This window comes from Rhinolophus ferrumequinum, chromosome 9, assembly GCF_004115265.2.
Source record: "Rhinolophus ferrumequinum isolate MPI-CBG mRhiFer1 chromosome 9, mRhiFer1_v1.p, whole genome shotgun sequence".
Taxonomy (NCBI): domain Eukaryota; kingdom Metazoa; phylum Chordata; class Mammalia; order Chiroptera; family Rhinolophidae; genus Rhinolophus; species Rhinolophus ferrumequinum.
The window spans coordinates 1,933,648-1,953,602 of NC_046292.1; the positions used below are offsets into that span (position 1 = coordinate 1,933,648).

Genomic DNA, 19,955 nt, shown 5'->3' on the forward strand with positions numbered 1-19,955 from the left:
CAGTGTGGCCTGGGGCCTCTGGAGCTCTGCTGGGGTCGGGGAGGAGTGACAGCAACATTTGATTCTTGATCTTTAAGGGAAGTTAGTTCGTTCCCGTGTTTCCTGGGCACTACCCACGTCCTGTCCAGGTGGTCCCACATGGAGCAGGCAGAGCCCACGCCTCCCAGAATGTGCCTCCTAGTGGAGGGCAGCCAGAGACATAGAGCCTGTCACATCGGGGGCACGGGGATCAATAGTGCAAGGAGAAAAAGCAGGACCCCGGTGGTGCATCGTGGGCAAGGAAGGCCCTGGAACGCTTCACGTGGACAGACTTGAACCCACTGGCTTCTCCACTCAACTCTCGGTGGATTCTTGCCACATACCGTTGTTCAGAAGGCTCCTTTCTGTACCCAGTTCTCCCAGAATTTATGTCCTACCTAGATGCTGACCTGTCAAAGGTCTGTCCTCTGATTTCTCATCTCACCCAGGCACGGACACATTTCCTGACGTTAAACTGTCCTGGCATTTGAATCAAGTCAAATTCCCATTGGATCGAGTGGATGTTATTTTTAAAATATTTTTATTTGAGGAGCTAATATTTTATTGAGGATTTCTGAATACCCTTTATGGGTCTGTAATTTTCTTGCACGGCCGTCAACACCTGGGGTTAGGAGCAAGGTGATACTGGCCTCGGGAAATGAGTCGAGATGTTTTCCTCTATTGAAAGTTTCTGGTGTAACTCAGATAAGTTCACGGTGTCTTCCAAGTCTGGATAACGGCCTGTGCCAGCGTTATCCCGGGTGTTACCCAGGGAGGTGGGAGGAGTTTTGATTACAATTTGCATTTACTTAAGTTATTGGTTTATTCAAGTGCTTAATTTCTACCTACACAAATCCTGGCATTTTGTATTTTCCAAAAAAAAATCCATTTTTCTAAGTTTCCAAAGTTATTCATAATATTCTTTTTTTATATTATACTCTCGTTTGTATCTGTAGTAAATCCTCCCTCCTTCTGTATTTTTTTTCTTGCTTCACATTTTAAAAAATAACAATTTTGCTAGTTGTTTTCTTTCTTATTAGTTTTCAAGGAAATTGTGATTTTCTTAAACATTCTATTATTCTCCATTGGCTGAGTGTAAAGTTTATATACATGTAAATATAAATGTGTATATACATAAATATAGTAAATATAGAAACAAGTCTATAAAACATAGCATGTGTTAATGCTTATTCAAACTTCATCATTGCGTATGTCTTTTTGCTTAACCTATTGGTTTCTGTAAAGAGCACATTAAAATCACCAGTTATAATTGTTTATTCTACCTGTTATATCATCATTGCTGTGTGAATTTCTGAGCCTCTATTGTGGCATGCGGATATGTGTATATATATTTATAGTCACTTAGGATCCTTTTAAGCCTAAAATATTAAAACTCCTGCCCAGCTTTCCTTCAGTTTACTTCATGTGCTTCTATTTCTATCCTTCTAAGTATATCTTTTATAGTGAAATACTGTTGGAAAATGTTTAATGTGGCCTGGGGATCTGTATTTTGATCGTTTGTAGCCACTTCCGTTAGGATTTGTTCATGTTTTCTTCTTCTTATGCTTTATTTTTCCTCCTTCCCTGCCTTCCACTGGTGAGACAGTCCCTCCAGATGGTTTGAAAGTAAAAACATCCCATCAGTCTTCTGGCTGTGGTCACACCTACCTCATTACCATGTCTGCGTGTGTCTCTTCCACCAGCAGGAGCGAGACTGAGCAACTCTCCCTCCCCCACTCCATGCCCGCCCACAGGCCAGACTTTCAGTTGTCAGTTAGTATGAATATCTGATTGTCTATTCACTAGGTCACGTGGGAAGTGTGACTGTCTCATGGCACCTTCCTGGCTTCTTTCTCTTCTTGCTGGAGGGCTTTCTCTGAGCACATTTTCAAGCCAGGTTTCTGTATCGTAACCTGCCAGGGCTTTGGGTACCAACAAGAACGTTCACTTTGCTTTTCAGTGATAGTTTAGCAGGATGTAAAATTCAAGTGTTCAATTGTCATGCAGGGTGTCAGGGGGTGTCGCTGGTCCCGCTCCCCACATAAGAATGCAGGACATGGCGAGGCCAAAAAGGAACACCCACGGAGCCATACATAGGGGAGTCACACCACTATAGTCTCACTGGCGTCTGGGTTGGAGACACAGGAAGCAGGAGCCACACAATCTGCAACCTGCCGTCTGCTTCTCTATCAACCAGCCAACCCCACTTGCTAACTGCAATCCGCGCTTGCAGGCTCAGCCACCATCTTCTTGCTAGCCCCCATTTGCTGCTAGCGTAGCCACAGCAGTTATATTAGTGGCCAATGGCTCACTGGTTACAGCTGACGGCCAACTAGCCACAGCTGATGGCCATCCAATCACAGTTGATGGCCATTTACTACCTGAGCCAGCACCTTTCCATGTGAGGCCAAGAGCCTGGAAACTGCACTCCTGGCTCTGTCCCCACACTAATGTTTTTCTTAAACACTCCTTGATTGGAGTGTTTCTCTTATAAAGTCTGATGTCACTCTGATCCCCATTATTTTCTTGGATATCTATTGTATTTACTTTCCCCCTCCTTTCTTCTTCCTCCCTCTTCCCCCTCCAGTTCAAGCGATTGTTTCTCAGTCTAGTTGTGTAGGACCCAGCTCCCTGGCCCAGCTGGTATTATGAGCCTTGTGCTCCCCCCGGCTGAGGCACTCAGTGGCCAGTCGTCGGTCAGCCGCTCACAGCAGCTCACGGCAGCTCTCGCCAGCTGCTGGCCACTCACATTGGCTGCCGGCCATTCACGCTGGCTCCCAGCGACTCATGGTGGCACACAGTAGCCTACGGCAGCACACAGCAGCTGGCTGCTGGCCACTCACACTGGCCACTGGCCACTCATGGTAGCACACAGTAGTCCACAGCAGCTCACGCCAACCTCCGGCTTCTCACAGCCGCCCAGCTCCAGAGACAGCTGTTGTTCACAATCTTGGCTGTAGAGGGCGCAGTTCCCTGGCCCTTATGGGAATCGAACAGGTGACCTCGGCATTAGGAACACAGCGCTCCAACCGCCTGAGTCACTGGGCCAGCCTTGTATTTACTTTTGAGTCTTAACATGCAGCTCATTAATTCGGCTTCCTCTGCTATCTGTTGTTCACAAGTTGTTTTTAAAGGGATAGGGCTTCCTAGACCCCTCCTTACTTTGCCCAGGTCCTTGCCCTTGAGGTATCTGGGCTGGTGTTGGAGGGGAAGGGAGGGGGCTATAGCTCAGACCCTAAACATCTGGTGTTGCAATCTGGGTCCAACCTCTCCACTGGCCACCCCACCCCTGTGAGCTCTCCACCCCTCACCACTGTTTCTGCCCTGAGGATAGGAGGGGTAGGAGTAGAGGTGGATGGGAGCCCATGCTGCCTCCACACACCCCTGCCCTTGGGCCAGCCTCCTCCCCTTGGGGGCCATGCTTCCCACTGCAGGCTTTGGGTCTTGGGCACCTCAGCTGTGAGCCTTTTTAGCAGGCCCGTCTGCCTCTGCTTGGGCAGCCCCTGCTCACCCCTCTGGAGCCTGGGAACAAGGACAAACCCAGCTTTACTTGTTGGCACCCCCATCGCCAGGGAGGAGCAGGGGGCCGAATGGGCCAGGTGTCTGTGAGCCTCCGTAATCCAAGCACACTCCTGCTGGCGCACCCAGGAGGCCACCACAGTGGAACCCACACAAAGCAGCACACACAGGCCTCAAGGAAGGGGCCGCTCCTTTCTTAACTTACTGGATTTCACAAGGTACCAGAGCCCACCGCCTGGAGGCCCCTCGGGGCCCCGCAGTCCTGAGTCAGGGCTTCCTGGGACAGGGCAGGACACAGACAGTCTTCCAGCACCCAGGGATGCAGCGGGCACGTCCAGCTGCACATAAATACCATCACATAAATACAGCTGGGCGACACTTCCAGGTAAACAGGCTGAGCTGCAGTAGTCCCAGGGCCTAGCACCAAAGAACCCGTTCGGAGGGCAGGGCCCCACGCCGGCACCTGCACCCACACCTGCCCTCAGTCCCGACCCAGTGGCCCAAAGGGCCGGGCGTCCTCAGCACAGGTGGCCAGTGTGGCTGTACGACCCAAGCCATCCACTCGTCTGAGCTCGGTGCAGCTGTGCCCAGTGGGGTCTCCCTCCTCAAGGCCAGACGATCCTTGCAGTGAGAGGCTGCGCAGCTGTCCACAGCCCTTGGAGGCAAGGGTTGGGCGAGAGTCCTGGCCCACGGGCGTCTCTCCTTAGTTGTCACCAAAGTCCCTGAGTCCCTTTGGCGGCACCCAGGAGGTGGGCCCCGGCAGGGGCTGCCTCTGAGCTAGTGCCGCTCTGCCCTGCTGCGTAGCCCGGGTGCTGGTCTGTGTGGGGCTGTGTGTGAGGCCGCTGCAGGCACAGGAGGAAGCGTGTCAGCTCCAGGTGGGGGAGAGGGGGTTCACACAGCTCCTCCTGCCTTCCGGCCCCTCCTCCCAGCTTCCCCTGGTCTCATCTCCAAGGTCCAGATTCAGGAACACCTGCTGTTCTGCAGGGCTCAGATTCTAGTAGTGCTCAAGCCTCGTCCCTCCTCTGGCCTCAGTCTGTTGGTGATGGACCAGTGATGCCACCAAATGCCACCCAGCCCCCTTACCTGGGCCCAGGGCTGGGGATGAGATCTCGGAGAGCTGGGGAGGCCCACCTGAAGGCAGACAGACACACTCACGCTAGTGCCTCACCCTTGGGTGAGCAACAGTAATGGGGACACAGGCCTGCAGGGACCCCACACTCCTATGCAAATGGTGGAGCCTCTCCCTCTCCCCAAACGAGAGTTCCCAGCCCTGCCTTGTGCAGGCAGCACGGAGGGTTGGGAGGTGGGACTTTGGGCTGGATGGGTAAGGGCTCCACTCCAGGCCAAACCGGATCCGCTCCAGGGCAGGGGGCAAGGCCCTGCCCATTGGCCGTCCTCCCTGCCCTCAGGCAGGCAGCATCCCCTCAAACCTCAAGGCTGCCCAGGGCGGGCCTGGGGACTGGGGTGCAGTACCAGATCTGACCACCAGGTGCCGCCATGGCTGGCAGTCCGTCCTGAGCACCAGCTCTGCAAGGTTGGTGCCAGCTCTCTGGCCTGCCCCAATGTGGGAGATGAGCCCTTCTCACAGCTCTATATCTCTGAACAGTTTTGGGTCAGGACTGCTTTGGTGAGGCTCCAAAAGACACATGCATACACAATATCAAGCCTGTGTTTGGGGTCCCCAAGCCAAGGACTTCAGTCTGGAATCTGCTCACAGCCTGGCTCCCCCTTCACCTGGTCTGCAGGGCCTGCCTGGCACAGACCTCAGGCCAGCCCCCCACCTCCCTCCATAGACAACCCTTTCAGTGCGCACACGTCCCTTCCCAACACCAGACGGGGCCTGGGGGAGCATGTGTACCCCCACAGCCTCAGGGGGCTGAGGCCAAAGTGCCGTCACTGCACTTTGCCAAACTACGAGTGCATGTGGGCACACATGTGTGAAGACATGCATGCTGGCGGGCACACATGTGTGAAGGCATGCATGCTGGAGGGCACACGTGTGTGAAGGCATGCATGCTGGAGGGCACGTGTGTGTGAAGGCATGCATGCTGGCGGGCACACATGTGTGAAGGCATGCATGCTGGAGGGCACACGTGTGTGAAGGCATGCATGCTGGAGGGCACGTGTGTGTGAAGGCATGCATGCTGGTGGGCACACATGTGTGAAGGCATGCATGCTGGAGGGCACACGTGTGTGAAGGCATGCCTGCTGGAGGGCACGTGTGCACAGGCATGCACGCTGGAGGGCACGTGTGTGAAGGCATGCCTGCTGGAGGGCATGTGTGTGAAGGCATGCCTGCTGGAGGGCACATGTGTGAAGGCATGCATGCTGGAGGGCACGTGTGCACAGGCATGCACACTGGAGGGCACGTGTGCACAGGCATACACGTGGTAGAGCACACGTGTGCGAAGGTATGCATGCTGGATGGCACATGTGAGCGAAGGCATGCGTGCTGGAGGGCACACGTGTGCGAAGGCATGCGTGCTGGAGGGCACACATGTGCGAAGGTATGTGTGCTGGAGGGCACACGTGTGCACAGGCACGAACGCTGGAGGGCACGTGTGCACAGTCATGCACACTGGAGGGCACGTGTGCACAGGCATGCACGCTGGAACACACAGGTGCACCGCTGTGCCCTGGGCATGTAGGGCGGGGGGCGGTGGGGTGGGGGCTGGGTCAGCCCACCCACAGTGGGTCACCCAGCCCTGCTCATAGGGTGCCATCTGCAGTTAAAGCTCACCCTTGCCTGTCTGGGGCTAGGGCAGTGGAGCTGCTTCGGACTGGCAGCATGCTGAGCCCTGCCCCGTGGGCATGTGCTCTCCACTAGCCTGGCCCAGCCAGAGCTAAGTGTGGGGGAGGGACGGGGACTCAGCCAGGGGTGGGGCTGGGGCACATTGTCCCCCCCGCCATTCTCCCCAGGAGTCTGGCTCACCTTGCTGGCACGTGGGCCCTGTGTAGCCATCCACGCAGTGGCACTGCCCACTGACAGGGTCGCAGTTGGCCCCACCCCCACAGGCACAGGGCAGGGCACAGCCGGGCCCGAAAAAGCCCACTCTGCAGTCTGCAGGAGGGAGGGGAGAAGAGACAGGCCTGAGCGCCGTCCGTGTCTGCTCAAGCCAGGGAACCCCAGCCCTTCAGGTCGTGCGGGAACAAAAACCTCAAGGCTCAGTTTCCCTGCCCTGTGAGTTTTCACATGGGAAAGCACTAGCCACGGGGATCCTGCCCCAGTCCCGTGTTCCCGCCCAGCCCTGGGACTGGCAAAGGGGGCCTGAGGGTCAGGAATGCAGCCCCAGGGTCATGTGTGCAGCCACAGAGGACAGCCACCCCCCAGCCCCACCCATGTTGGCAGCTCAGGAAGGTCTCCTTCCCACCTAACGGGGCCTCTTCTTATGACCACGGCCTCCACCCCAGGGACTGTGGGTGGCCTGAGGACGGGGCACAGCCCTGACAACACAAGCAGGAGCTCCATGCTGGGACCCCTCCAAGCAGCTGCCCCCCTCCAGGGGGGTAGGACAGGCACAGCAGGGCACCACGCCCAGACGAGGGCATGGCACAGGTGGGGCTCAACTAATGCAATCGATATTTGCCACTGACGGAGACCCGCAACTGTGCCCCCCACCAGTGGGACCCCAGACTTACCAAGGTCACAGGTGGCCCCCATGCGCCCTGGGGGGCAAAGGCAGTGGCCAGTGACAGGGTCACAGGGTGCGCCACCCTGGCAGTCACACCGCTGGCGGCAGCCCTCTCCGAATGAGCCTGGCTCGCACCCTGGTTGGGGGCAGTGGGTTCAGCGTCTCCTTCTGTCCCACACCAGGACTATTCACGACTGGGGTGAGGGGTCAGGTGGGAGCACGTAGGTGCGGAGCACTCACCCCTCTCGCAGAACTGGCCGTGGAAGCCAGCAGGGCAGAGACACTGGCCGCTGACGGGGTGGCAAGGGGCTCCATGCTGACACTTGCACGCCCCCTGGCAGCCAGCCCCATGGAAACCAGGGGGACAGGCTGAGGGAGACTGGGTTAGAGATCCTGCCTCAGTTTACCCAAGCAAAGGACTGGGTTCAGGGACCTGGGCTCCCCCTTCCTCCCACCCAGGCCTGGCTCCCCCATCACTGAGCCCCAGCCAGGACTCAGGCGAGGGCCTCACTGGTTCCAATATGACCCCAGGGTAAGCTGGAGTCAGGCCTTGTCTCATAGGCCCCCATGAGGCCAGGTCAACCCAGATCTGCCTCGGACACTGGGGCGAGGTCCCCACCCCACGACTCACAGTGCTCGCAGGCCTGGCCATAGAAGCCAGGGTCACAATGGCAGGCGCCCGTGGCAGGCTCACAGGTGCCGTTATTGTGGCAAGAGCACTCCAGGAGGCAGGCAGCTCCATAGCGCCCGGCAGGGCAGGCTGCAGAGAGCCAGCACGTCAGTCTCCTGCTGCAGAAGTCAGTCTCCCCGTCGGGCACTAGCCTGATTCAGGTCACTCGGGAGCCGACCCTCCAGCCCACACGGAGACGTGGCTCTCCCAGCCAGCCTGGACACTCACCCAGCTCACAGTGCAGCCCTGTCCAGCCCAGGCCACAGGAGCAGCTGCCGGTGGCAGCATGGCACAGGCCTCCGTTTCTGCAGGAGCACACGTGCTCACAGTTCATGCCAAACCGGTTCTGGGGACAGCCTGGGGACAGAAGCCAGGGGCTGCTCAGAGCTCTGGCCCAGGGCTGGACATGCTCTGGGACACATCCCCACCAGTTCTGACATTCATTCAACAAACACTTCCTGGGACCTCTCGGGGCTAGTCTCTGCCTTCTGAGCACATGTGTGCCAGGGAGAAACACCAGCTGAGTCCTGTCCACTCAACCATCCTCTCAATAGGCAAAGGACAGGCCTGCCTCAGGGCTGAGGGTAAGTCGAGGTAAAGAGGCCAGGGCCCTCCAGGGGCTTTGAGAGCTTGCCCAGCCAACGGGAGGAGTCAGGGAAGCCTTCCTGGAGCTGGCAGCACTCTGCACGGGTTCATCCTCGGGGCTGAGAGGAGGCCAGGCAGGCCAAACTCCAGATGGCCCCTATTCATAATCTGAATGACCCATGGCTGCCGTCCTTCCCTGGGGACGAGGACATGGCCTGGCTAAAGCCAGGTCCTGGGGCTTCTGACCCTTTTCTGCCACAGGCTGAGAACCAGCAGGTGTTGCTTGCCCATCTATGAGAATGATGGGGAGGGCAAAAACCTCAGACCTACCAGGGGGGCCGGGCTAAGGGGCTGTGGGTGTGGCCATGGGGGCAGCATGTGAACTCCACGAGTGTCCCCAAGGCCATCCATTTCTGCAGCAACGCCTGCGCTCTGGGCCTCCCTGTACCAGGGACCCCACCCCTGGGCCAGCAGAGAGGCCAGAAGAACCCTGTTCCAAGGGGACATCAGTCAGGTGGCTGGTTCTGTCCTCAGAGAAAACAGCCACCCAGGCGAGGGGGGCTCTGGGTCGGACACTGCTCAGCCTCTACTGGCCGCAGGGATATGGACAGGTCACCTGATGGCCTGAATCAGGGGCCAAAATCAAGGCAAGGAATAGGGTGGTGTTGGATGGCCCGCTGACCAAAGCAGGGCACTGCTGTCCACACAGACAAGGCCCTCACTTCTTATCCCGAGGGACCCTTGGTGGGGGGTGGGAGTTCATAGAGGCCGCGGGTGTGAATGTGCCATGGGACCCCACTGCTCTGCACCACCGGCCGGCACCCGTGGCCGATGAGGTGATGCCCGGAAGTGCCCAAGGCAGCAGGCGAACCCCCACTCACCGTGCTCACAGTGGCTGCCGGTCCTCCCTGGGGGGCAGGCGCAGGTGCCGGTCACAGGGTCACACGTTGCGCCCTGCCCACATCTGCACACATGCGCACAGCTGGGGCCGAAGCGGCCCTGTGGACAGGCTGGCGGGAGGAAATGGGAGGGTAGCTGCTCTGGCTGGACCCCCTTCTGCCTGCCATGGTGGGACAGGGCAGAGTGGACAGGATGAGGCGGGGGTCTCCTGAGTCTGGCAGACACGGCAGAGACTGCCTGCCCCCCAGCTTCCGGCAGATCTGGCATCTCCTCTCCCCCAGGCTCTATTGGGGGCTAGGCCGGCTCTGCAGCTGCAGTGACTCACTGGGGTCACCACCCCATCCCCTGCAGCCCAGCCAGCACCCCAGACAAGTGGAAAGTCCCCACATGACTCAGGGAAAGCTCTTGTTCTCAGCGGGATGTCCGCTGGCCTTTGCACAGTGGAGCGCCCCCTGCTAGTGGGCTTCACCCTCGTCAGGGGCACAGCACACAGCTGAGAGGAGCGGGCCTGCAGGGCACCTCCCAGCTTAGCCCAGCCTGGGGCCAGCAGGAAGGCTACAGAGGTGGGCGGTCTGGGGACTGATCTCCTGGCAGAGTGAGTGGTGGGGCCCCACCCACTGAGGAGCAGGGAGGAGCCACCCGCCCTCACCCAGCCACTCACTGAGGCTACAGTCTGTCCCCAGGAAGCCAGTGGGACAGTGGCAGTTCCCCGCGGCCGCGTCACAGGAGCCCCCGTTGAGACATCCACACAACTGCTCACAACCAGGCCCAAAGCGCCCGGGGGGGCACCCTGCAGGGGGAGAAGCCAGCTGCCAGGGGCCGGGGGCTGAGTCTGCCCCCAGTGCAGAGCCTGGCACACCCCCACCCTAAATGAGGGCCGTCCTGAGGGCGGCCCCACAGGTGGCCCAGGCAGCACTCACGTTGCCGGCAGCCAGTGCCGTGGTAGCCAGGAGCACACACACAGGCCCCCGAGGCAGGGTGGCAGGCCTGGTTCCCGCTGAGACACTGGCACTTCTGCCCACAGCTGTCCCCAAAGGTGCCGGGTGGGCAGGCTGGGGTGCAGGCAGAGGAGTCAGTCCTGGCCCACCCTGAAACAGGTGCCTCCCGAGTTGCCCCCGTGGCCCTCTTGGCATGAGGTTTTGAGGCACAACTCAGAGGAACGTGTAATCTGAGCTTCAGGCCACATCAGGAGGGGCTGAGCCACCCACACTCCCAGGGCCCACCCTGCTCAGTCACCTACCCTGCTCACAGCCAGGCCCAGTAAAGCCTGGGGGACAGCGACACTCCCCAGTGACGTGGTGGCAGGCAGTACCAGGTGGGCACTGGCAGCGCTGTGTGCAGGCCTCTCCAAACCAGCCATGGGGGCAGGCTGCAGGAAGGCACAGGCTGGGATGGGGGGAGCCTCGGGCCAGTGCAGGCCCCAAGGGCCCGAGGGGTCAAGGACCCACTCCCACGGGCCAGTGGGCTCCCAGTGCTGGCAGAGCTGGGGGCTCACCATTATTACAGAGTAAACCCCTCCATCCTGGGGGGCAGAGGCAGGCCCCGGTGACATGGTGGCAGGTGGCTCCCCGCCGGCAGGCACAGCGCTCCTTGCAGTGAGCCCCAAACGTGCCCTCGGCACAGGCTGCAGGACGAGACAGCAGGAGGGCTGAGTCCCCAGAGGCTGGGCTGTGGCCAAACGTACCCCATCTCTCTCTGGTGGGCTTCCTGGGCTGAGGCCCTCCCGCAGGGGACCCTGGGGAGCTCAGACGGCAGCCCCAACCCCTATGTGCTAACTGACCACCTTGCTGAGGCCCCCACACTCTGGAGTGGGGCTAAGTCCACCCATTGTTGGCCCAATGGGGCCCTTCGGGCCTCCCTGCACCTGCCCCCAACCAGTCCTACTCACGGCTCTGGCACTTGTCCCCAGTCCAGCCAGTCAGACAGAGGCAGTGGCCCGTGTGCCGGTCACAGAGGCCACCGTTGAGACATCTGCAGCTGTGCTGGCAGCCGGCTCCGAAGTGGCCGGGGAGGCACTCTGCCGGGCGGGAAGAGGATGGGGTCCCACTTCCCAGGAGTATGTCCCAGGACCCAGGAGACCCTGCCTGACCCGTGCTTCCTGCACCCAGAGCCTCGGATCCCGTGTCCTCAGGAAGGACAGGGAGGGTGCCGGTCACTCCGCAGGCCTGAAGCCACACCCTGGGATGCTGTTCCCTCCTCCCCCCAACCAGGGAGCCACCTCTGACCACAGAGGGAGGGGCCTGGCCGCGGCCCATTGGCGTGCCAACCCTGCCTCGCGCAAAACCCCCCAGGGCCTCCTCTCTGCCCTGCGAGCCCAGTGCTCACCCTTCTCACAGGCCAGGCCGGTCCAGCCCTCTGGACAGGTGCAGTGGCCTGAGACAGGGTCACAGGAGCCCCCATGCTGGCAGAGGCAGGAATGCTGACAGTTTTCTCCATACAGACCCTCGGGGCAGGCTGGGGACAGAGAGGAGAGCACCGTGCAGCACCGCCAGCCAGTCCCACAGATGCTTGGACCCCTCCCCGACCCAGGCGGACCCCCCCACCAGTCGTGGGGGGCTCCGCACTGAAGGCTCTGACCCTGGTCCTAAGCGCCCACCTTCCTTCCCTCCCCCAGGTACTAGGTGCCCCGTGGGGGCGCAGGCCCCAGCGCTTCCTGCGCACCCCGTCCAGGTGAGCCCTGCCGTGCAGCCAGCTGCCCACTCCCACACGACCCTGCTCAGCAGGTGAGAGGCAACACAACACCTGGCCCCAGAATGCTGGGCGGGGCTTACCCTGCAGGCAGGTGGGGCCGGTCCAGCCAGGGCCACAGCGGCACTGGCCGTGGACTGGGTCACAGGAGGCCCCATTGAAGCAGGAGCAGGCCTGGCTGCAATTGTGCCCATAGGTGAGGGCTGGGCAGGCTATAGGAGAGAGGGCGGTCAGGCGTCTGGGGAGACGGACCTGGGAAGGGCTGCAGCAGATTTGCATCCCCCAGGCCACTGTGGCCACTCTGTCCTTCCCTGTGGCCTGGGCGTCCCTTGGGGTGGCCACAGATAGGGACCAACATTCTGGCCTCATGGGCAAAGCAGTATTCCCAAGGTGGCCACCTGGCAGCTTGGTTCAGCCAGGACAAAGCCCAGGAGCGAGCCTGGCACAGTGAACCACGGCCCCCCCCAGCACCCAGGGCTGACAGGGCCTCACGCACGCTGGGCACAGCGGGGTCCCCGGCGGCCGGCAGGGCAGAGGCAGGTGCCGCTCACGGCGTCACAGGGGGTCCCGGCGGCACAGTCACAGGCTCCATGGCAGTCCAATCCAAAGAAGCCAGCCGGGCAGGCTGTAGGCGGGGGGCGGGGATGGGGAGACGACCTGGGTCACCAGGCCCCACCCACTCACCTGGCCACCCAGGCCTGCTGCTCCCTGGCTCACCAAGCTCGCAGAAGGTGCCCCTCCAGCCAGCCGGACAGGTGCAGGCCCCGCTGACGTGGTCACAGGCTGCCCCGTGCTCACACTGGCACTGTCGCCCACAGCCCAGCCCAAAGTGGCCCTGGGGACACCCTGAGACACACGGGCCAGGCCCACCATCAGCCAGGGGCAGTGAGCCTGACCCAGTCCTGCCCAGGGCCTCTGCCATCCCAGTGGTGGCCGGAGACCGAGGGAAGGGGACTGGCTCCCTGCCTCAGGGGTGCTGGGCTCAGCCACAGGACTCTGCCCCCATCCCAGCCCAGGCGTGACCTCTGGGAATTCCTATAGGAGGACATGCTCCAGGCACAGCCCATACCCACCAACCCAGGCGCTGGGAGCACACACTGAACGGCACGGCCCTCGGCCCTCAGCAGCCGCCCTCCTCCCTTCTCCAGGTGCCGGGTGCCCCTCTCCCTGCCTGCTGCTCCAGGGGCCTAATGTTGGGCCAGGTAGTGGAAGGGTGGCCACACTGGGCGGCGGAGCGGGGTGAGTTCAGGTGAGGAGGCCACCTGCTTGTCTGGGGATGGGGGCAGGACTAGAGCCCCTAGCACTTGCATGCACGTGTACATGTGTGTATGTCACGTGCACACATGCATGTCTGTGCACATACACATGTGAGCGTGTGCATGTGTGCCCCTGTGTGCACACACAGGGAGCACGGCTGTGAGCGGGGCCAGGACTCACGCTGCTCGCACCGGGGGCCCACGTAGCCAGCCTCGCACAGGCACAGGCCGCTGCCGGCATCACAGCTCCCATGGCCTGCGCTGCAGTTGCAGGTGTGGCTGCAGTCAGGTCCCCATTGCCCGCTGTCACAAGCTGCAACACAGCCCTGTCATCCTGGGCAGGCCTGGCAGAGCCCACGGGCAGCACAGCCAGGCCGGGGGTCGGGGCCTCCTGCCAGCCCCCAAGGTCCTGAGTGGAGGCTTCTCCAGGGGGATGGATGCTGGACAAGGGCCACCTACCTCTCTGGCAGCTGAGGCCGGTCCACCCAGGGGCACAACTGCAACGTCCAGTCACTGGGTGGCAGAGCCCATCGTTGGCACAGGAGCACCTCATGTGGCAGCCCAGCCCAAACCAGCCTGCTGGGCACACTGCAGGGGAGGGAGGGTGAGCAGTGGGGCCAGGGACCACAGGCAGGGGGCGGACGTCGGGCGGCACAGCACTCACCGTCCTGGCAGCGGCTGCCCGTGTAGCCGGGGCGGCACCGGCAGACCCCGGTCTCAGGTTCACAGGCACCACCGTGCTGGCACTCAGGGCAGATCTCCTGGCAGCCGAGCCCCCAGCGGCCCTCGGGACAATCTAGTCCCCCACGGCCAGTCAGTTTCCCAGGGTCCTGCTGGGCCTGTCTGGCACAGCACCGAACCCCGTGCCCAGCAGTGGGAACCGCTGCTCCCATCTGAGCCAGCCCAGGGGAGGCAGACGGGCAGGTCTGAGGAGCTCCCGGCCCCTCCTCGGGCTGCAGGATGCCACCCCCGGAAGAGGAGTCCCTGGCCCAGGACGGCTCAAAAGGCACAACGTGGGACCCATCAGAGGAGCCAGGGGTCCCCCATGCAGTAAAACATCACCCTAGAGGGTAAACCTCAGGCAGGGAAGGGCTGGGGGCTCTGCTGGCCAACCTGTCCCTGTGGCTGACAGGTTCCTGGCCCTCTCTATGGGCACGGCCAGCCAGGGCAGGGGCAGACCCCCATGCCCAGACCCAAGGATGGTTCAGCAAACGCTCTTGCAACTGCTGTGGACAAACCTCGGGTCTTCAGGACCCCAGGGCTGGTCAGGGCTCCCAGGCACAGCCCAGGACTGGGTTCCCCAAACATGGCCCAGGGCCAGGGCCACACCGAGTCGTGCATCACAGGGACGTGAGGAGACCAAAGAACATGCCTGCCACTCACCTGCCCCACAGTCATCCCCAGTCCTTCCAGGGGGGCACAGGCACTGCCCCGTGACCCTGTTGCAGGGAGCCCCCCTACAGGAGCAGGAGCCCGAGCAGTTCACACCAAATGTCCCCGCTGGGCACCCTGCAGAAGGGGGTAGGAAGGGCCTCAGCCGTCCCCGCACAGAGCTGTCCTTTTCCCTCAGGGCTCCCCCCAACTCACCCCTGCCCTCGTGGGGATGCTGGACACAGCCGGGTCCCATGGGTGACCGGGAAGTCACAGGAGTGGGCAGGGGACGGGGGATACAGGGCAGGGTGGAAGGGGCCGTGGGGGAGAATGGTGAGGGGTGGCCTGGAGGACACAGCCAGGCAGGGCCTGGGGGTGGGGCAGGCCAGAGCTGCCAGTCAGCGAGGCAAGCAGCACCCTAAAGAGTGCCCAGGAACGGGTGGCAGGGCCAGCTCCTCCCTCCCTCCTGCCCCCTGAATCCACCTGGGAACCCTCTGCTGTGTGGCCCCTCCATGTCGCCCTCTACCACTGAGGAGTGAGAGGGAAAGAGTGGCCCTGGCGGGCTCAGCAGTGGCGAGGCTTCCGGGAAGACTGTGGGTGCCCTGAGCCCCAGCCTGCCCCCATGGGGGCCTTGCAGAGCTCCTCCACACGCCCCACACCTGCTCTGACTGGGGCTGAGCCAGATAGTGGAAGGCGCCTCCCTGCCCTGGGGCCACGCGGCCCACTCTGATGCTGCTGGAAGGTGTACACAGCATGTGGGCAGGGCGGCTGCGGCCAACAGTCCACGCCCACACAATCAGCCCGCTGATCACAACACCCCTCGCAGGGCTGACAGCTCGGATGTGCCCTGCCTGGGCTGGGTGGGCGGAGTCCCAGGCCTGGAGCCTCCCAGGGCCCCGATGGGGGTTCAGGGACAGAGGACACACCCCAGCAAACTTTGTAATGACGGCCCATCCTGAGGGCACCCACCCTCATCCCACCATGGGGCACAGGCACAGCACAAGTGCACACGCTAGATGACGAGGCACAGCTCACACGCACGCAGTGTGCACACGGCACCCACACTGTGTGGGCCAGGGAGAGGCCCGGCGGGTGCAGGCTGAAGCCGTCCCACCAGGCCTCAGGAGCCCCCTCTCCACTAATTGGGGGCAGACGCGTGTTTGGAGCGGTAATATTTTCCAGACCTAACAACAGTGGGGGGGCCCATCGTTCCTATAAAAATATGTGTGTCATTTCCTGTAGCTCATCCTTAGGGCACTAGAGGCTTTTAAAGAAAAAAGGAAAAGAAAGAATAAAGCCAGCAGGGAAAGGCTGCAGTGAAGCCCTTCCAAGTCTCAGAACACAAGCCGCTGGCATGGGGCTGGCGGTGATGACGTGCACGTGTGCGCATGTGCTCATGCGTGTGAGTGGGGGTGGGGCACAGGAGTCAGGGGACAGCGCCCACCGGCCAGTGTGGCTCACTGAGCGCCTGTGGTGCTTTCACGGACAGGGCTGCTGAAGGTGGTCAGGACCACAGAGCTCCACAGAGACCGGAGGTCCCAGCTGGGTTCTGGCCCCACACACCCCTCCTGTACCAACAGGACCGAGCGCCCTCAGCAGCATCATCTCTGGGGTCCCCGGGACCACCCCATGGGGAGAGCTGGCCTAAGTGCAAACAGACCCCTCAGCTCGGGCTAGGCTGAGCCCCCAGGCGCCTCCTTGTTTCCCAGAGGGACAGGCAGCTAGCTGGCAGCCCTGAGGGGATGGGTCTAAGGTTGGGGGTAGCTCCAGCCAGCTGCCCCTGGCTAGAGTCGTGCAGTTACACCACAGCCCCCGCCCCAGGCCCTGTCCACCAGGGACCGATGGGTGTGGACAGTGTGTGTGCTGTGTGCCAAGGGAGGTCCAAACCTGCCATCAGCAGCCACAGCAGCCCCAATACTCACACTGAGGGCTTTTTCCCCCTCTGACCACGACATGCAAATGAGGGGCCGCCAGGCCTCCAGTCTCGCCCATGGCTCTGCGCCCATCACACCACCCCGGGCCTCAGCATCCATGGGGAGGGCCTTCCCTCACCACCCACACCCCAGGCTGGCACCTCTGGCCCAGACTCCCAGCCACCACCCCCACGAGCAGCTGCCTCTGGCTGGCTGGCTTAGGCCGCCAGGAAGGGGCTCCTGCACCCCAGCTCCAGTACGAGCACGCTCAGTGTGTCCTGGGAGGATGAGTGAGTGAGAGAATGATTCTGGAGAGGCATCGAGCGTGTTCTGGGCCAGGCCCTGGCCACACACACTAGCTCCTGCCCAGGCAGCCCTCACAGGGGCACAGGGACAGGCAGACCAGCACGACGAGGTCAGGGACATGGCAGGTAAAGGTGTCAACCTGGGCCAGGCAGCCTACAGGGCTGACTCAGCCTCCAGCTCACGGAACTTCTGGTGCCCAGCGCCCAGCTCGGGTCCGATGGCCCACACCCCACCCAGCCACCAGGGGCCAGCCACTCACCTTGGTCACAATCCTTCCCTCGGTAGCCAGCAGGACACTGCTTCCCACACTCGCCGCTGACAGGGTCACAGGCCAAGCCCGGGGGACAGACACATGCCTGCCGACACCCCGGCCCGAAAAAGCCAGGCTCACACTCTGCAGGGGGTGAGGAGAGAGGGGCCTGCGGGGTTCAGCCGGCCCCAGGGCCACCCCCCAAACCCCCACACTCACCGTCCTGGCACCGTTCGCCCCTGAAGCCCGCCTTGCAGGAACAGCTGCCATCCCTCCTGTCACACGCCCACGTGTTCCGCTGCTCGCACCTGCATTCTTCAGAGCAGCCTGGCCCAAAGGCCCACGGCGGGCAGGCTGCACCCACAAAACCATGAGGGGCCTGCCATCTGCACGCACCAGCACCCCCCTCCCAGTCCCGGGGTTTCAGCCTGTTTACAGGGCTGTGTCCCTGGGACCTGGCACAGAGGTGGTGCTGCCTGCCCCAGCCAGAGGGCCAAGCCACTGCACCCATTCTATACACAAGAAACAGGGTCTCAGTGAAGTTCACGAGTTCGCCCTGGGTCACCCCACTCCCAGCTAGGACACTCTTGGGGTCCCAGTGTACTCTCTTCTGAACAGTCCTTTTACAGATTGTGTAAAGAGCTCCTGGGACGAAGCCCTCATCCACCCGCCCGTCTCCCCTCCCCAGGTGTCTGTGGCCCAGGGAGGGGTGACCCCACTGGGGACTCAGGACTCGACCTTGACTCCCAGAAACTCCAGAGGCCAAGATGAGACCTGCGCCCCAGGAGCTTCTGAGAGAGGCCTGCCACCTCCCTCATTTGAGCTAGGGACTGCCCACCCAGACGCCCCAGAAGCCGCTGGCAGTCCAGAGGACGTGGCCTTGAGACCCCAGACCTGGAGAGGACCCCACATCCCAGCCGGGGGACCTCACTGAGCCCCTGTGTCCTCATCTGCCAATGGTGAACTAACCCAAGCTGGACAGGGGACCAGAAGGCACAGTATCAGTGCTCGGCCCCTTGGCCCCGGGCAGCCAGTGGGCAGTGGGACTCACCCAGGTGGCATAAGCGGCCGTAGAGCCCTGGGTCACAGAAGCAGGCTCCATAGAGGCGGTGGCAGCGGCCCTGGTTGTCACAGTTACACTTCTTGTGGCAATATTTGCCATAGAAACCCTTGGGGCAGCCTGGGGGAAGGTGGGCCCTCGTGAGTGCCCACCGGGCATGGCCCCCATGTCCAAGGAGATGTTCTGGGGAGCTGCAGTGCCCAGCACGTGAGCCAGCAGTGGCCTGGGCCATCAGGGCATGACCAGAGGGCTTGGGGCCCACCAGCAGCCTGAGGACCCAGCATCCCACACAGGCAAGGAGCCAGGGGATGGGTGAGGGCACCACGAGGTCAGGACAGCCATGAGATGAGCCCATGGATGAGGCCGACGGCCCTGGCTGGCCTGTCCTCCCCAAGGTCTGTGGCCTGGACGGTGGCCAGAGCGGGAAACCAAGCACGTTGTCCAGGACACACGTGGCATGTGCACAAAGACCTCATCCCAACCTCCCGTATGGGACTCACATATACAGCGTCCTGACTTCTGTCCCTCCGTGGTCCCTAGCCTGACCTCCGGACCTCAACAAGGGAAGGACACTCAGCCCCAGCTGGCCAGGGTCCTGGGCCCCAGCTCAGGGGCCGTCCTGCCTATGGAAGGCCTACAGGGGGCTAGATGGTGACCCCGAGATATGCCCATGTCCTAATCCCCAGGATCTCCAGGTAGGACCACGGGTTACCTAAGCTGGCTGAAATCCAACAGGTGTCCTTAGAAGAGAAAGGAGAGGGAGGATGGAGATGGGAAGACGGAGCAGAGACTGGAGGGTCCACAAACTCAGGGACACCTAGAGTCTAGGGAATGAACTCAGGGGTCGAGGAGCCCTCCCGCCCCTGAAAACTAGACTGCCAGGCCTCTCCCGGGACTAACCTCAAGCTCACCTGCATAGGTACACTTTCCCCACAGGACCCCAACTGAGAACCACGTCTCCAGGAAGCCACATGACATCACGAGCAGAAGCACTGAAATGCAGACCCTTTACCTGCCTGGATCCTTGGGGTCCACTCAGGGCCCGGCACACAGGCAACTTCTAACAGGCAGTGGATTCTCAGCCCTCAGCAGAACAGAAAGGGCAGGTTGGAAGGGAAGAAAGGCAGGGAGGCTGACGGAGCCAAGGCCGAGCAGAGGGAGGAGGAGGAGGAGAGCCCTGACAGCTGCCCAAGACTTTGAAACCTGCCCCTCGGACCTCATGGGCCACCCCGAGGCACTGCGGACGGGGCCTAGGGATTGCTAGCATCCACTTGCTAAAGCAGGAAGTTCTCGACACATTAGCTACTGCTCCAGCAAGAGAGGCAGAATTTTAAAGGTCTGAAGGCTTAAAGATGAAGCATTAGTCACCTGAGATAGTTACCTATGTGGACTCTCCAATTCCTCCAGAAATGTTGACACGTCCAAGTTAGAAAGGACGTAGTGTCATTCCATGCGGCCACGGGCCCAGGTGTGATCCCTTTAGCAAATCCCACCCAGCTACCACACAGCTCTACTTGAATGCCTCCAGGAGTGAGGAGCTCACTACCTATCAAGGGACCTCATTCCAAAAGTGCTGTTCTTCTCTCAAGTTCTCACCATCTGCTATCAGTTAGGCCCCAGGAAAACTAGCAAACAATGAAACATCAATCCTTCTCTTAAGAAACAGCCTCATCCATGTTGTTAGTTTCCCCACTCCTGTGGAAGGAAGGCGACTAGGAGAAAGCTGGGAGGGGAGCTCAGACGTGGTGCCTCCCGCTCCCATCCACCCCAGGGGCAATCCCAGGCAC

General features: G+C 61.2%; 1 protein-coding gene across 4 annotated transcripts in view; it reads right to left on the reverse strand.

Moving 5' to 3' along the window:
- Positions 1–2,689: 2,689 nt before the first annotated feature.
- The window catches only part of MEGF6 (multiple EGF like domains 6), a 91,564-nt gene continuing 74,298 nt past the window's right edge, over positions 2,690–19,955 (reverse strand). For 2 of the 4 annotated variants that reach the window (XM_033115955.1, XM_033115954.1), the window contains 24 exons: positions 18,160–18,288; positions 17,328–17,462; positions 17,118–17,252; positions 14,652–14,777; positions 13,933–14,064; positions 13,728–13,856; positions 13,450–13,581; positions 12,730–12,858; positions 12,509–12,637; positions 12,096–12,224; positions 11,650–11,778; positions 11,213–11,341; positions 10,820–10,948; positions 10,565–10,693; positions 10,245–10,376; positions 9,986–10,114; positions 9,306–9,434; positions 8,068–8,196; positions 7,801–7,929; positions 7,410–7,538; positions 7,177–7,305; positions 6,470–6,598; positions 4,621–4,668; positions 2,690–4,379 (listed from right to left, as the gene is read on the reverse strand). In XM_033115955.1, coding sequence (XP_032971846.1) covers positions 4,315–4,379; positions 4,621–4,668; positions 6,470–6,598; positions 7,177–7,305; positions 7,410–7,538; positions 7,801–7,929; positions 8,068–8,196; positions 9,306–9,434; positions 9,986–10,114; positions 10,245–10,376; positions 10,565–10,693; positions 10,820–10,948; positions 11,213–11,341; positions 11,650–11,778; positions 12,096–12,224; positions 12,509–12,637; positions 12,730–12,858; positions 13,450–13,581; positions 13,728–13,856; positions 13,933–14,064; positions 14,652–14,777; positions 17,118–17,252; positions 17,328–17,462; positions 18,160–18,288 — 2,969 coding nt within the window. In that variant the 3' untranslated portion in view covers positions 2,690–4,314. Of the gene's footprint in view, positions 4,380–4,620; positions 4,669–6,469; positions 6,599–7,176; positions 7,306–7,409; positions 7,549–7,800; positions 7,930–8,067; positions 8,197–9,305; positions 9,435–9,985; positions 10,115–10,244; positions 10,377–10,564; positions 10,694–10,819; positions 10,949–11,212; positions 11,342–11,649; positions 11,779–12,095; positions 12,225–12,508; positions 12,638–12,729; positions 12,859–13,449; positions 13,582–13,727; positions 13,857–13,932; positions 14,065–14,651; positions 14,778–17,117; positions 17,253–17,327; positions 17,463–18,159; positions 18,289–19,955 lie in introns of those variants that run through there. The other 2 variants (XM_033115956.1, XR_004423969.1) reach the window with 2 other exon arrangements.